Raw genomic sequence first — 17,632 nt, forward strand, 5'->3', positions numbered from 1 at the left:
CAGACAAAAAACTCCAGTTTTTACACAGAGGCAGGAAAATATAGTACAATGCAGAATAATGCTAATTTTGCAGTAATTGTTAAATTTCTCAGAAGACAGCTCCTTATCCCATAAGACCTTAACCTGGTAATAAAAATGAAGGTTCACATATTTAATGGAAATACAGTATTTAGATTGAACCTTCTGGATGTGGTGGTCAGAATGAGAATCAAATATGCAAATCATAGATGAGAATTCCAAATTTGGATGTTGTGTCATTTCTTGGATCACTCCCATTTTGTCAAACAGCTTTGATCTATTTCGGCTCCTTAAATGGTTAGGCTGGAACTGTGATATAGTTATTAAGAAATTACATCCCAAATACAAAAAATGGAATTCATATACTGCAGAAGTATGTTTACAAGAAAGTGAATCTTTAGCAAAAAGTCTGAATGATGTTCAGATAGAGGAAGAATTAGGGGAAAATGTTTTTTAAAATTCTATTTAGTCTTAAATATATATTTAATAAATGATGGGGAAAATGACAGGAGGTAGTTAGCTTGACAGTGAATTTGCTATAAAAAATTATTGAACTGCAAAGTATTGTCCATGTAGGGAAATGCTTTGCTGATGTGAGTGTATTTTATGACCTGGGAAATTAGCCAATTAATTGCCATGTTTATTTTGTCCACTGGAGGTCAGACTCAAGCAGATGTGTGCCTCAAACTGATCCCCGTTGGTGTTGCTAAACACACTATGAAGTCACATCAATACTTGTATGCATCTTTGCAAATTTGTTCTGCTGAAGTCTCAAAAGGCTCAGCAAAATGTATTTACGTAACTACCGGTCATTTTCCCTTGATTTCCATTTTCAAACGACAGTAGTGAAATGCAGATAAACCCAACATCCATTTCCAATCAAAGCACGAGATGCACATCCAGACCAGGTTAACATATTATGGAGAAGAAGAGCAGAAAGAGAAGAAGTATGCTTTTCATTGGAAGAATCTTTGCAAATTGTCTATGTGGATCCAAGTTAAAGAAACCAAATATTCTGAAAACCAATAATTTTCAAGAATAATGCCCAGTTCTGCGTGGGTAGGAATATTTTGCTGTTGTGTTGCCATATGTTGCTGAATGTTTTCAGTTCTCAGGAACATTTAGTTGCATTCCCCCGCTGAGAGCTATAATCATCAGATTTCTGCTGATAGCTTGCATCAACAATTTTCTGTCAATGATCTTGCAGTTTAAATAAAGGACTGGGTTAATAGGCAGTTCTTGCAACCTCACTGAGATGGAAAAGAGGTGATATTAGATCGGTAGCCTTTCTCAACTCAATCAGATTCCTTTCATGAAAAAGGAGAAAAGGAAAAATCATGTAAACACTCAGCAAGTCATGAAAAATCTGTGGAAGGATTAACAAAAGTTAACATTTCAAATAAAGACCTTTCAATGGAATATTCAAACTTCCACCCAAAATCAAACTTTCAGCCAAAAAGTTAATTGGCCCTGTCAATTAATTTCTCTTTGGAAATGCTTTTTGAGAAGCACCTAGATGTGCTTTTTTTATTCTGTAAAGTGTTCCAATGAAGGGTCTTTGACCTGAAACGTAAACTCTTTCCACACCTGCTTGGCCTACTGAGTGTGTACAATATGACGGTTTTTATTTCAGATTTCCAACACCTGCAGTTTAAAAAAAAATCAGTCACTTAAAAAAGAGAATGCTTGATGGACAAGCTGATATGATAATAGAAATCAGCCTGTTGTATTGTGAGGATAAACAATCAACAATAGGGAAATTTAGTCCTGCCCTGGAAACTGGCGTTGTGTTCAATACAATGGCACGAACAATGTACAGTTAGTGGGTTGGAGTGATCCCCATTTGCTAATTTTGGTAACAAAAAAATCAGACTGCTTTAACTTCGTATTTAATTTTCATAAAGCAATAGTGTGCAAGGAAGAATTTACAGCAATATTGCATCAAAGGAGAAAGTCCAAACCTGACAACCAAGTTCACTGTGGCTAATCGATGATATAATTTGGCAAGTGCAATATTATGATCAGATATTTCTTCATAGCTGCCTCTACAATTTCTGTCATACTTAAAAACCAGGAGAGGAGCACAGGAGTTGCTTTGAGGAAATCCCTAGCCTATTTTTCACTATTCATTACAAAACCAAACTCTGAAGGAATTAAATGTGAGATAAATGTTGGGATCATTGTGAAATTGTAGTAATAGATACGCATTCATATTCAGCTCTGAATTTACAAACTCAGTTGAAATATTTTATATATACTTCAAACTACAAGAGGCACACTGCATATTTTACAAACATGAGGTCAAAGGCCATTTAGGTTTCAAATGACACTCTATAGGGTTTTAGTTGCATAATCAATTCTTTTCAACTGTTCTAATTAATATTTTGATTTTCGAAATTAATTAAGAAAGATACCTAAGGTAATAATACATGAATGTTGTGGTCTGCGTCTGAAACTTGCTTCCATTGGCTTCAATGGAATTAGTTTTCCATTAACCAAAGATAAATTTCTAAATAATTAATTTCATCTAAGAAAAGAATGCACAATAAGATTACTTTGCATACAGAAAGATATGTAAAATGATGTAATTATTTTAATGTCTGTATATTCTTCACTTAAAATTACTTATAGTGCAGTTACAGTTTAAATTTTTCTGGGTTCGCATAATATGGTACTGGCAAATGTACAACAACCATCTTATTCTAATTACTCATAAATCTAAAATAACTTACTTTAATCAAAATGTTTGATGTTCCATATTACTGTTAATAAATATGTTGGATATGGGGAATATGTCATTAGAGCATGGAAATGAAAGTATACTGTACAAGTCAACAGTTTTCATTTCTTTGGGACACTGCTTACAATTGGCAACATGCTCAGTCAAAATCACCACAATACTGAAATCTACAGCCATGAGATGATATGCAGTCTCAAATGATATAACATTAGCAGAAAGGTTTGCAGATGGTGATTGAACTCTGCATTCCCATCTAAAGCCCCTCTATTCCTTTCTAAATAAAACATCGTCCATTGAAAACATAATTAAAAATACAACTTACTGATTTAATGAACATGAAAGGAATGGAATTATTTTACATTATAAGTCTATAAACACCTTTATGAACTATGTGTCCTTGTTTGCCATGAGCATTATCTCATAATTTTACTAAAATGACAGATTTGATAATTTATTGTGACAGAAGACTTTCGATTGGCTTAGTTCGATAAAAAGGAGGATGAATCTGAAAAGTGGTTACATCCCAGCTAAACACCCCCCAAACCCCACTGTCAGACTAATGCAGCTGTTCCTTGTTGGTCCCTCAGCCATTCAAACAATCATGTGCTGCAGCCTTATTGAACACGTAACTTTAAGTAGAAATTAGTTTAGTCTGGAAAGCAAAATTTTAATAGGATGGAATGTCATGGGAAAGCAAAGAGGAAGTACTGGTGTGTAACAGGTTGTTTGTCTAATCAACAGATCTTGTTATCCAAACATTTCACTTGACCACTGCCTTTGGGCACCAAACAAAATCCAGTGGATGGCTTTACCTAATCACATGAGCACCTGGTTCCTTGTGTCAGGGAGCCGGAGTCCCACAAGGCCTCCACAGACTAGCACAGTGGATGCCAACAGAATCGGGATTGATTTGGTTATACCAACCAAGGAACCAAAAATTAAATTTCCAAGTACAGTTGCGGCTTTGCACAGGGCATTCAAGAATCCAAATCCTGTGGCTCTGTTTAAAAGAAATAAAAAGAGTATTATTTTCAATTAAATATATTCACAAGAGCTGAAGCAGAAATTAATTTACTGCAAGTACATATATAGAAGTTGTTCTGGGTCATTCAAAGTTACACTTTTAGTTAAAGGAAAGGTTAAAGTTAAAAAGCCATGGTTAATTTAGTCTCCATAAAGATGACTGTTGATCAAATGATTAGATTTTGGCTGCCGCTATTCAGACAACACTGAGTTCTCCACCTTATCAGGTTTTACATATTACGTGGCACAGAAATAGAGCACGTAGACCAACTGTTCCAGGCTGGTGTGGGCAAATAACATCGTTTCTTTTAATTTTATGGTTTGGTGCATTCTAAGGAGTTAGTGGACAGTGTGACTGGCCACTTTGCCTGACACCAAAAGCAAAAAACCTGGATCATTTTGATGGCTAAGCTTCTCTAAAAATTCAAGTAAAATTGCAGGCCGGTTAATGATGGGAATGTTGGTTGGGTCTATGTGAAGCAGAGGTTCCCAAACTGGCATCCATGCATGGAAGGAGTCTGTGGCATAAAAAAAGTTTGGAAACCCTTGACTTAAAGTAACTCAATCCTCTTAAAGTAATTTAAATCTGTAATAAGTCTAATATTTTCCCATGTTATTTTCTGTGACACTTTTCTTGAAAGACCTCTGCAGTACAGCTGTGAACGCTTTTATGAAGCACAAGAGGATCTGGATATAGAGGGGAAGGATTCTTCATCTGCATTAAGCAATGTACTAATCAACGTGAGATAAATGGAGTGAATTTGAAAAATAATGTGCAACTGCCACTATACTCTGTAGGTAGTAATGTATTTCAATATGAGTAATTTAATACTTCATTTTGACAGCAAAATGGGACTCATGTCTAACAATCTCTTTTACTCATGGTGATGTCTGGTCCATCCATTTCCTGCGACTTTGTACACAACCTTACTCAATGGACAGCATAAGTACTTCCTGCTTAAACTCCAAAGGTTTCTCTTCTAACTAACCAGGCAGCACACTGAGACAACACTCCTCATCAGTCTTGCCTCACAAGAGGCAAATGACATTTAGCTTCTTGTTGGTAACAATTAGAAAACCCTAGCAACTGGTTTCGTGTTTGTCTTACTCCCATACAGGAGAAGGCTACATACCATCCATGCCAGTATCACCAGATCCAAAAACAATTACTTTCCACAAATTGTAAGGTTAATCAACACTTCCACTTACTAACCCACCCCTCCACCATCACTACATTATCATTTCCTGTCAGAGTCACCTTATGTACAAACACTACCGTTGTAAGCATCACTTTATGTGCACAAATCAAAGTAGAGGCTACCTTATGTACTTACATGCATAGTTATTGTTTTTCAATTATTGTGCTCTTTATCTTACTGTGTTTTTCATGCAGCATTGGATCTGGAGTAACAATGACTTTGATTTACTTTACACTTGTGTACTGGAAATGCCACTGAACAATCTTGAATGCTGAATGTTGAGGTCACAACCTTACACATTACCATCTTCCCAGCATGCTGAGACCTTGTTCCTTTACGCCCCACCGCGCATGCCATATAACACATCTGCATAATCCTTTGCAAGAGTGATGACGAATTCCCACATCTTCCTCAGGGCAAGTTGGCTCACAATGAAAGACACGAGTAGAAAGGTGAGATTTCTAGAAAATTCTCTCACAAATGAAAGGGGAAGCCTGGGTTAGGCAGCTGGAGAAACATCAGGGGTTTGGAACCGATGAGGCTGGAGGCCAGTCACAGTTGGGTGTCTCCCTTTCACAAGTACTTTCTCATTTTATGAGAATCAGCATGCAGGTAAGAGCAGTCACTTACAGCTGGAATATTGCATAATCAGGTGCAATCACAGAACCTTCCTGTTATGTGACTAGTGGATTTCTCTTTCGTACTTAGTGGCTTTAGCTGTGGTGTAAAACTGATGGGGGAGGACCACACTTAGTATGAGGTAAGGTTCTAATCACAAGAGTGTTTCCAACTTGATATCAATTAAAGTCAAAGTAAATTTATCATCAAAGCATGTGATGTCACCATGTACTACCTAGAGTTTCATTTTCTTCCAGGCATTTACTGGAAAACAAAGAAATACAATATAATTTATGAAAAACTACAAGTAAACAAAGTCTGACAAATAACCAATGTGCAAAAAAAGATAAATTGTGCAAATTAAAAAAAATAATAATGCCGAGAACATGAATTGTGGAATCCTTGAAAGTGAATCAGTTCAGGTTGTGGTGAGTGAAGTTATCCACTCCAGTTCAGGAGCCTGATGGTTGTAGGGTAATAGCTGAAGCTAGAGGTGTGAGACCTAAGGCTTCTGTACTTCCTTCCCAATGGTAGTAGCGAGAAGAGAGCACGGCCTGGATGGAGGGTGTCCTTGATGATGGATGTTGTTTACTTGTGGCTGCACTCCATGGCAGGAGGGAGGGCTTTGCCTGTGTTGGATTGGGCTATGTCTACAATTTTCTGTAGACTTGACTTGTTGTGATGTGGCTTTTGCCAAAGCCGCAGAAGTGATGAGGCCCCCTGCACTGCTTCATTGAATACAAGACATGGCCAACTGCACCAAAGTTAGTTGAGGAGTTCTTGCTGAGGCAGGCATTCATTCCAGATTCCCAGGGCACAAACATGATGTTTTCTTTCTTCAATCAATATTTCAAACTTCAGTTCTTCGGAGCTGACTTTGACCAAGGACCAGGGCTCTACGATGCCACATTTGGGTATATGCTACCTTGCTCTTCCTCTCAGTCTGCCCACTCACAGGCTCCAACCCCCAGCACCTCTTTATCAAACTGAAGGTTGTAAACTCGAACCAATGTGGGAGATGACAGTCTTATCCATCCACTGCCAGGTCTGGCCTGACAAACAACAGGGCCTGTTTGTGTTTGCCAAATCTGGTCACTAGGCCAGGATTATCTTGGACTGTGAAGCTAACACCTAGCTTCTTTACACCATGACAAAATCTGCTTAAACCCACTGTCACCTTGTCACATTCAGCAAAGATGGAGCTGATGCACCATCAATAACTCTCGGAGACGGGAGGCGAACGATAGGCTTTTATTAGCTGCAAGAGACCACGATTAGCAGCAAGAGACCACCACACAACATCCTGGAGACTGAGGGAGGAGCAGTGCCTCCAATCGCCTTCATACAGGGGTCTGTGGGAGAAGCCACAGGAGCAGTCAGTAGAGGGGCGTGTCCAGACAGGTATATATAGTTCACCATATTCACCCCCCCCCTTTGTTTTAAAAGAGAGTCCCCATGGGGTGAAGTTTCTTACAAGTATATTTACAGGTTAAGTCTATCAGGCGGTCAAATCTGTCGCTGCGATTTACGTAGCACCGGTGGTAATTGCACCGGTGACGGTGGGTGTGCTGGCTCTGGGCTGACTTGAGGTGTCAGCCCATTAGGCATCAGTGATCCCTCATGCGTGTGCGAGGCGCCCGGTATGGGAGTGTCGTGAGGAGTCTGTGCAGGGCTTGATGTGCGCAGTGTCTCGTGGGTATACACCTTGGTGGGTACGGGGTTCATAGTTACCGAGGAGTGTTTGAGGTAGGGGTCTGGTGCCCCTGCGGGCGCCAGGTCACAAACAGAGACCGTGTCCTCCCGCCCATTGGGTAAGATCACATAAGCATACTGGGGGTTCGCATGAAGTAGGTGAACCCTCTCAACCATCGGGGAGTATTTATTTCTCCTCGCATGTTTCCAGAGCAGTGCTGGCCCTGGGGACATCAGCCAAGCTGGGAGGGTGGTCCCAGTGGCAGACTTCCTGGGAAAAGAAAAGAGTCGCTCATGAGGGGTGGCATTGGTGGACGTGCATAACAGGGAGCAGATGGAGTGGAGCGCTTCGGGGAGGACCTGCTAGCGAGAGACCAGCAATCCCTTTGACCTAAGGGCTAAATGTGTGGCCTTCCACACAGTGGCATTCTCCCTCTCCACCTGTCCATTCCCCCAGGGATTATAACTCATGGTCCTACTAGTAGCAATACTCCTAGCCAGCAGGTACTGGCGCAGCTCGTCACTCATAAAGGAGGACCCTCTATCACTGTGGATATAGCAGGGGTATCCGAACAGAATGAAGAGCTGGCGCAGGGCTTTTATGACGGACGTGGCAGTGGTATTGGGGAAGGGGATGGCAAAGGGGAACCGCGAGTACTCGTCGATTATGTTGAGAAAGTAGACGTTGCAGTTGGTGGAGGGAAGGGGGCCCTTAAAGTCGACGCTCAGTCGCTCAAAGGGGCAGGTGGCCTTGATAAGTTGTGCCTTTTTAGGACGGTAGAAGTGCGGTTTGCACTCAGCACAGACTTGGCAGTCCCTGGTCATCATCCTGATGTCCTCAAGGGAGTACGGCAGGTTCCGGGCTTTCACAAAATGTTAAAATCGGGAGACCCCCGGGTGGCAAAGATCTGCATGGAGGGCATATAGCCGGTCGAGCTGCACGCTGGCACACGTTCCCCGGGATAGGGCATCAGGGGGCTCATTGAGCCTTCCAGGCCAGTACAGGATATCATAGTTGTAGGTGGAGAGTTCCATTCTCCACTGCAAAATTTTATCATTTTTGATTTTGCCCCACTGTTTGTTTCCTAAACATGAACACAACGGTGCGCTGGTCGGTCAGCAAGGTGAACCTTTTGCTGGTGAGATAGTGCCTCCAGTGCCTAATAGCTTCCACTATGGCCTGGGCTTCCTTCTCCACTGTGGAGTGCCAAATTTCAGGGCCTTGAAGGGTACGAGAGAAGAATGATACCGGCCTTCCTGCCTGATTGAGGGTAGCAGACAGCGCAAAGTCGGAGGCGTCACTCTCTACTTGGAAGGGAATGGTCTCGTCCACCACATGCATCGTTGCTTTGGCAATGTCCCCTTTAATGCGGCTGAAGGCCGCGCGGGCCTCGGCTGAGAGGGGAAATGCGGTGGACTTGACCAGGGGGTGGGCCTTGTCTGCGTAGTGAGGGACCCATTGGGCGTAATAGGAAAAGAAGCCCAGCACTGTTTGAGGGCTCTGAGGGTGGTGGGAAGAGGGAGTTCCAATAGGGGGCACATATGGTCGGGGTCAGGGCCAATGACCCCGTTCTCCAGGACATACCCAAGGATAGCAAATCGGGTGGTTCCAAACACACACTTGTCCCTGTTATAGGTAAGGTTCAGGGCTTTGGCTGCTTGGAAAAATCGTTGGAGGTTAGTGTCATGATCCTGCCAGTCGTGACCGCAGATGATGATGTTATCCAGATATGGGAATGTGGCCTTCAGTTGGCACTGGTCCACCATCTGGTCCATTTCCCTCTGGAAGACAGAGACACCATTTGTGACACCGAAGGGGACGCGCAGGAAGTGATAGAGACTGCTGCCCGCCTCGAAGGCGGTGTAGGGGCGGTCCTCTGGGCGGATGGGGAGCTGGTGATAAGCGGATTTCAGGTCTATGGTCGAGTACACCTTGTACTGAGCTATCTGATTGACCATAACCTCGATGTGGGGTAGGGGGTATGTGTCAAGCTGCGAGAACCTATTGATGGTCTGGCTATAGTCCACGACCATCCTATTTTTCTGCCCGGTCCGAACAACAACTACCTGGGCCCTCCAAGGACTTGTGCTTGGCTCAATGATCCCCTCCCTGAGCAGCCGCTGCACCTCCGACTGAATGAAGGCCCTGTCCCCTGCGCTGTACCTCCTGCTTTTAGTTGCCACAGGTTTACAGTCGGGGGTCAGGTTGGCAAACAGTGGTGGGGGAGGGATCTTGAGGGTGGAGAGGCTGCAAGTGGTGTCAGTAGCGCAGCTGTCTGCATGGTGCTGGGTGGGATGTGCAGGTCGGTGTGTGTGTGCAGTCAGTAGCAGGGTATATGACAAAGCCCCACAAAACTTAGGATTTCTGACAGTGATTGGTGGGAGGGGCCCGTCATACTCCATTGTCACACTTTACAGGTGGCTCTGGAAGTCGAGCCCCAATAGCACAGGCGCACACAGTTGAGGCATGACTAGTAACGCAAAGTCCCGATATTCTGTGCCCTGCACCACCAATGTCGCTACACAACTCCCCCGGATGTCTGTGGAATGCGACCCAGAAGCCATGGTGACCCTCTGGCTTACTGGCTGTGTCACGAGTCCGCAGCGTTGCACCGTGTCCGGGTGAATTAAACTCTCAGTGCTACCCATGTCAGACAGGCAGCTTGTCCTGTGCCCCTCCACCAGGATGTCCTTCATTGACCTTGCGAGCTGGTGTGGAGCGCTTTGGTCAAGGGTTACGGAGGCCAGAGTTGAATTGCCGTCTTGGTGCCCAGTCAGCACCCGTGGGTCAGAGGCGGGGCGAGGTGGCGCCGACAAAGATGGCCGCCCCCATGCCTCGCACGAGGCAGGCAGGCAAGATGGCGGCGACCAAGATGGCTGCCCCCATGCCTCGCATGCGGCGCTGCTTGATCCCGCTCGTGGTTTAGACTTACAGGCCTTGGCGAAGTGGCCCTTCTTTCCGCAGCTGGAGCAGGTAGCTTTTCGGGCTGGGCAGCGATTTCGGGGGTGCTTTTCGAGTCCGCAGAAGTAACACTACGCGGACTTGCAACTGGCAGCAGCTGTGTTCAATTCACCGGAGGGTTGCGGGGAGTTCACAGACTCGCGAGTGGCAGCAGCTGTGGTCGATTCGCCGCTGGGTGGCGGGGTCTGCAGCGTCCATGGGACCGGTGGGAGATTGCGCGGCTGGACAGCGTCAGTGTTGTGCAGAGCAGCCTCCAGCATGTCGGCCAGCTCGATCGCTGACTGTAAGGTAAGATTGGCTGGCGCACGTACACTGACCTGATCCCCGTAATGAAGGCATCTCGTACCAGGAGCTCCACATGCTGTTCCGCCGTCAGTCCCCTGCAGTTGCAGGCCCTCATGGGTGTCTGTAGGGCCCGGACAAACTCAGCGCTCGACTCTCCGGCCCGCTGCTGCCACGTCGCTAAGCGATGTCTAACGTAGACGGTGTTCACCGGCCTCAGGTACTGTCTTTTGAGGGCGTCCAGTGCCCCTTGGTAGGTCAGCAGGTGCCGGATTAGGGAGTATGCCTGCGGACTGACCCTGGAGAGGAGAACTCTGTGCATGACAGCAGGCTCAGTCACGCGAATCTCTTCCAGGTGTGATTGGAAGCACGCAAGCCAGAGTTCAAAGGCAATAGCTGCTTCGGGAACTTGAGGATCAATATCCAATTTTTCTGGACGTAAAATACTCTCAATGTTTTAAAATTGCAGCTAATAAAATTGATGCACCATCATTAACTCTCGGAGATGGGAGGTGAACGATAGGCTTTTATTAGCTGCAAGAGACCACAATTAGGAGCAAGAGACCACCACACAACATCCTGGAGATTGAGGGAGGAGCAGTGCCTCCAATCGCCTTTATACAGGGGTCTGTGGGAGGAGCCACAGGTGCAGTCAGCAGAGGGACGTGTCCAGACAGGTATATGTAGTTCACCACAGGAGCAAATCAAGAACCTCTTCGTCACTAACAGCATTTGATCAGCTGCCAAGCCTGCTTTGTCCCTTCCCCCTAACAGAGCAGTAAGATTCCTATGGTTCTTCTAGCCCCACCCCAAATCTTTCTCCACTTTCTCCCTTATTCTCCCTCAGGCATTCTTTTCCATGAACCCCTGGCTGGGCTCTATCAATCATATTTCCATTTTACTCCTGACTACCCAATTACTTTCTCAGGCCTCCACATTTTATGGTATTAGTAACTATACTTTCTATTCAGCCATATTCTCCTCCCTTTTAAACCAGACACCATCAGCTCAATAAAAAGATAACAATTGTCCTTTGAATTTCTGAATTTTCTTCCCAACATTTTATTCAAACTCCTTGAATCTCAATCGAATTCATGTCCATCCTACCAGATATCCTTGTCTAAGCCCCTTCATTGAGGATTCCCTCTCCTCCAATAATACCTAAACAGTTTTGATCAAAATTGTTCTGTGGTTTTAATGAAGGTTATTCTTCCTTCTTTATCCTTCTCAACTTGCCAGCAGTTTTGGCACAGTTGACTACTTTAAGCTCTTAAAAGAACTTTACACGTTCATCTCATTGAAAATTCTTGTGTTGTTTTTCAGTTCATAGCCGTCCATTTGTAGTCAGTAAGGCAGAAGCAATATTTTTTCTTCCACCCTATCTCTTTGGAGCTGCTCAATAATTCATCTTCTTTCTCTTCCCATTTTTCATTCACATGCTGCCCCTCTACAACATCCTCTGCACAGAGTCAGTTTTCAGATCTTCTAATGACATCCAGTGACACCAGCTTCAATGACTCCAAACTGGCAGAAGCTTTGTCTAACAAAGGCTTGGGAACAAAGGGTTCCATCTTCTTCAAATATCATGTTGGAACCAGTACCATTGCTTTTTATTGGAAGGTATTCTCCAGCTGTGGGACAACCACTTGGTAATTAAGTTTAATTGGCTGACAAAATATCATGAGAGGAGACTCAATGAAGTAGTATAAATATTGGTTGATCACCCTGGTGCAGATTATATGAACAGATTAAAAGCCAGCAGGATTAAAATAAAAGTGGATGCACCCAAAGTAGTTGCATATTTATAGATTGTACCTCCTTTCTCGTCTACTCTAAGATGCCATTGGGTGAGATTAATGAGTGAAGAACATTCCCACTCCACCCCGGTGGATTTGGAGGAACAGAATCACATCTGTCTGTTGAAGCTATATCTTTGAAAGAGTCATCCATTTAAGAATTACCACAGAATTTGCTTCCATCACAGGTTCAGACAGAGCGTATTATAGATTAATGGGAAACAGCTTGTGGAAAAACTTACAGCTGGTTTTCACAGAGTGAGATTCCATATACAACAATGTGATAATGACCAGGTGGCCTGGTAGCTTAACAGTACAAGTGACCTGAGTTCAATTCCTGCCGCTGTTTGTAAGGAGTCTGTAAGTTCTCCCTGTGACCATGTCAATTTCTTCCGGGTGCTCCGGTTTCCTCCCACAGTCCAAAGACCTACCGGTTGGTAGGTTACTTGGTCACAGTAAATTGTCCCCTAATTAGGCTAGAGTTAAATCAGGAGTTGCTGGGTAGTGCAGCTTGAAGTGTCAGAAGGGTCTACTCTGCACCTTATCTCAATAAATAAAATAAATAAAGAATAAAAAAAAGTAGTGGGAGTTCAGTAATTTGCTTACTCTTCAAAATAGTGGTAAGAGACTTCTAACATTGACAAAAGTGTGGAAGGAGTGTACTTCTCATTCAAAGACAGCTCCTACAACCCCCTGTTCTGCACTCAAGTGACAGCCAACATTTTGTGCACATTACTGCTGTAGGACTTAAATCACAGCCTTCTGAATTGGTTACTGGTTCAGCAATTAGTGGAATATATGCAACACTACCTTTGAATGCACCAGAAGCAAAGGACTTTTATGCAGACCTTTTTTCCTTAGTGATATGGAAGTTAGATATGAAAACAAAGCTGCATTTATGCAGAAAGACGCTTGAAACACCACTGTAATCAAATTAAATCTTGTACCCTGAATGAGCTTTACATTGCGAATGTGATTTTGGTGGACTGATATTAATTCCAGTATGGGGAGTAGCTATTATTTTAACAGCATTTTCTCACAGAAGTATAATGATAAGGCATAATGGTAAAATTAGATTAGCAATCACAATGGTGCTGTTCATTGGGCAATATGATCAAAAGCTTTAGATTTTGTTATTTCCACAAAGTACAGCTGCTTTTCAGGAGGTTCAGGTCACTTAAATGCCAAGGCCCACGATTTGCTAACCCACATCCTATTTTGAAAGATGCTTAATCTCAGGGAATGACATGTTTGCAAAAACAAAATAGGTTGTAAACCCACCTCCGGTCAGTTGGCAGAAGTTCTACAGTGATCACATCGAGAGAGTTCCATGCTGAGATGGTCAGCCCATTGTACAGGCACAGCATTCCAATCATCATGGCTTCACTGGTCCCAAACCACAGGAAAAAGCAGCTGATCCCAGACAAGACCATGGAGCCACCTGCAGAGGTTGATGGATCAATGACAGAAAATGCTGAAATATATAAATCACCATACATAAGGAGCAAAAAACAGAGTAACTTGCAAGGCTGGAAATTATTTTAATGAGAACAATGATAATTCACAAGACATACAAACAAGCTGGATGAACTCAGCAGGTCGGGCAGCATCTGTCGAAATGAGCAGTCAACGTTTCGGACCGAGACCCTTCATCAAGACTGAAGTGGGAGGGGGCAGGGGCCATATAAAGAAGGTGGGGGGAGGGTGGAATGTGCCAGGTGAAAAACCAATCAGAGGAAAGAACAAGGGGTGGGGGAGGGGAAGGGGGGGTCTTGTTTGTACGCCTTGATTTGACCACAGCATCTGCAGTATACTTTGTGTTTATGATCATTCACAATCCCGCCTAAACGTGAGAAAGTAAAACTTCCATCTATGCTACACTTTGCAAGACATCAATGGTCCTAAAATGTATTATAACCAGTGAAGTACTTATTAACTCATATTCACTGTATTTATGTAGGAAACTTGGAACCCAATTAACATACAAATTATGTCCCCCAATTTATGATGATGCATGAAAGATTAATGCTGGCCAGAACACTGGAAGTAACTTCTCCACTCTTTTTCAAAACCTTATCCATTCACTAGGCAGGACAAACAGGCTCCAACCTGAAAGTCAACCAATCAGCAGTGCAGTGTTCCTGGAGTACTGCATTGCAGTGTCAAGATGAATTTGTGACTGTCTCTGGTGAAAGATATGGATGAATAATTTTCTGATAATAGATATGAATTTGCAGCCAACAGTTGAGAACAGGTGAGAAAAAAATACTTATTTAATACTGCAAGCTAATAAGATGTTACTTTAATGAAATACAGCCTAAAATGAGTAAAATATCCACATTATTTTACATCACATCATTTTCCTGCACTTGTGATCTCTAAATTTACTCTTTGCTGATAAGCAACAGTGCACTATTTCCAATGTTTCTGCTACTGTTACCTGAGAGTCTGCATAAGCAGCTTGAGGTATTCCATTTCGATATTCCTACTACCTCATCTAGCTTTTACCGTCTAACCCTGGCATTTTGACTAGAGATTTACAAGGCCCTTATTGTTGGCTTTCCAAAGAGGCACATTGATCATTGCTGAATGTATAGAGCCCAGTAAGTGAAAGTAAAAAGGTGGTTAAGTCCCCAGGGTCTGATGGAATATATGCCAGAATAATGAGCAAAGCAAGTGAGGATATTGTTGGGGCTTTCACAAAGATCTTTGTATTTCACTAACAACAGGCTGGGTCCCAGAGGACTGGAGAGTAGAAAACATTATGCCTTTGTTCAAGAAAGGATACAAGGATAATCTATGTAATTGTAGGCCAGAAAGCCTCACGTCAATGGTAGGGAAGCTACTGAAGAGGTTACTGAGGGATAAGATTTATGTACATTGGCCTGTTTACAGAAAGTCCATAAGACCATAACACATAGAAGCAGTATTAGGCCATTCAGCCCATTGAGTCTGTTCTGCCATTCTATCATGGTTGATCACAGATCTCACTCAACACCATGTACCTGCCTTCTCGCCATATCCTTTGATGCCCTAACCGATCAGGAAATTATCAATTTCTGCCTTAAATATACCCATGCACTTGGCCCCCACCTCAGTTTGTGGCTGAGTATTCCACAAATTCACCTCTCTGGCTAAAAAAATTCCTCCTTACCTCTGTTCTAAAAGGACACCCCTCAATTTTGAGGCTGAGCCCTCGAGTTCTGGATACCACAACCAGACAAAACATCATTGACCCTATCTAGTCCTTTTAACATTCAGTAGGTTTCACTGAGATCCACCTGCATTCTTCTAAATTCCAGTGAGTATAGGCCCAAAGCTGCCAAAAAGCTCCTCATTTGTTAACCCTTTCATTCCCAGAATTATCCTTGTGAACTTCCTCTGGACTCTCTCTAATGACAACACATCCTTTCTGAGATATAGGACCCAATACTGTTGAAAATAGTCTAAGTGTGGCCAGACTAGTGTCTTTTAAAGCCTCAGCATTTTCTCCTTGCTTTTATATTCTATTCCCCTTGAAATAAATGCCACATTGCATTTGTCTTCTTTACCATGGACTCAACCTATAAATTAACCTTCTGTGTGTCTCGCACAAGGATTGCCAAGTCCCTCTGCATCTCCAGTGTTTGAATCTTCTCCTCATTTAGATAATAGTCTGCACTATTGTTCCTTTTATCAAAATGCAGTAATCGTATTGCTTCCTCACCACTACCTACCCCTCCACCTATCTTCGTAGCATCGGGAAACTTTGCCACAAAGCCATCAATTCCATTATCCAAATTATTGACAAACAATGTGAAAATTATGGTCCCTGTACTGACCCCTGAGGAACACCATTTGTCACTGGCAGCCAACTAGAAAAGGCTCCCTTTTTTCCCACTTGCTGCCTCCTACCTGTCAGCTATTCCTCTAACCAAGCCAGTATCTTTGCTGTAATGCCATAGGATTTTATCTTGTTAAGCAGCCTCATGTGTGGCACTTTATCAAATGCCTTCTGAAATCCAAGTAAATAACATCCACTGCCTCTCCTTTGTCCACCCTGCTTGTTACTTCCTCAAAGTACTCGAGCAGATTTGTCAGGCAAGATTCCCCTTGATAAAACCATGCTGACTTTGACTTATTTTATCATTAGTCTCCAAGTACCCCAAAACCTCATCCTTAATAATAGACTCCCAACACTTCTCCAACCACTGAGGTGAGGTTAGACTAACTGGCCTATAATTTTCTTTCTTTTGCCATCCTCCCTTCATAAAGAGTGGAATGACATTTGCAATCTTCCAGTCCTCCAGGACCATGCCAGAATCAAGTGATTCTTGAAAGATCATGACCAATGCATCTGTTATCTCTTCAACAACCTCTCTCAGGACACTGGGATGTAGTCCATCTGGTCCATGTGACTTATCCACCTTAAGACCTTTGAGTTTGCCTAGCACCTTTTCCTTTGTAATGGCAAATACACTCATTCCTGCTCTCTGACATTCATGGACATCTGGCACACTGATAGTCTCTTCCACAGTGAAGATTGATGCAAAGTACTTATTCAGTTCATCTGCCTTTTCTTTGTCCCACCAGCATAATTTTCCAGTTGTCCAATATTAACTCTCAGTTTCCTTTTACTCTTTTTATAACTGAAAAGCTTTTGGTATCCAGCTTTATGTCATTGGCTATTTTGCCCTCATATTTCATCTTTTCCTTTCTTATAGGTTTTTGAGTTGTCTTTTGTTGGATTTTAAATGTTTCCCAATGATCCAACTTCCCACTCACTTTTGCTTCCTTATATGCACTTTCTTGTCTTTTATGCAGTCTTTAACTTCCCTTGTCAGGCACGGTTGCCTACCCTTGCTATTTGAGAACAACTTCCTCTGTGGGACATATCTATCCTACTCCTTGTGAACAATTCCCAGAAACTTCAGCCATCTCTGCTCTGTCGTCATCCCCACCAGTATCCTCCTCCAATCCACTTGAGCAAGCTCCCCTCTCATGCCTCTGTAATTCCCTCAGTAAGTCAGCATGGTTTTGTGTGGGACAGGTCATGCTTTGAGGAACTTGATGAAGATAAGGAAGTGGATGTAATCTACATGGACTTTACTAAGGCTTGTGAAAAGGCTCATCATGGTGAGTGATTCAGAAGATAAATATGTATGAGATCCAGGGTGAACTACAGGTTTAGATTTGGAAATGGTTTATCAATTGAAGACAAAGAGTAGGTGTGGAAGGCTATTATCAGTGGTATTCCATAAGGATCGGTGCTAAGACCTTGTTTATGATGTATGTCCATTAGTCGGATGAAAGTAAAGATCAG

The 17,632-nt window shown here is 43.1% G+C and overlaps 1 protein-coding gene across 6 annotated transcripts in view; it reads right to left on the reverse strand.

The window, feature by feature from the left end:
* Positions 1-3,509: 3,509 nt before the first annotated feature.
* The window catches only part of sv2ca (synaptic vesicle glycoprotein 2Ca), a 141,830-nt gene continuing 127,707 nt past the window's right edge, over positions 3,510-17,632 (reverse strand). For all 6 annotated transcript variants that reach the window (XM_059974517.1, XM_059974521.1, XM_059974520.1 and 3 more), the window contains 2 exons: positions 13,612-13,771; positions 3,510-3,758 (listed from right to left, as the gene is read on the reverse strand). In XM_059974517.1, the coding sequence (XP_059830500.1) occupies positions 3,575-3,758; positions 13,612-13,771 (344 nt within the window). In that variant the 3' untranslated portion in view covers positions 3,510-3,574. The remainder of the gene's footprint in view (positions 3,759-13,611; positions 13,772-17,632) is intronic.

This window comes from Hypanus sabinus, chromosome 7, assembly GCF_030144855.1.
Source record: "Hypanus sabinus isolate sHypSab1 chromosome 7, sHypSab1.hap1, whole genome shotgun sequence".
Lineage (NCBI taxonomy): Eukaryota > Metazoa > Chordata > Chondrichthyes > Myliobatiformes > Dasyatidae > Hypanus > Hypanus sabinus.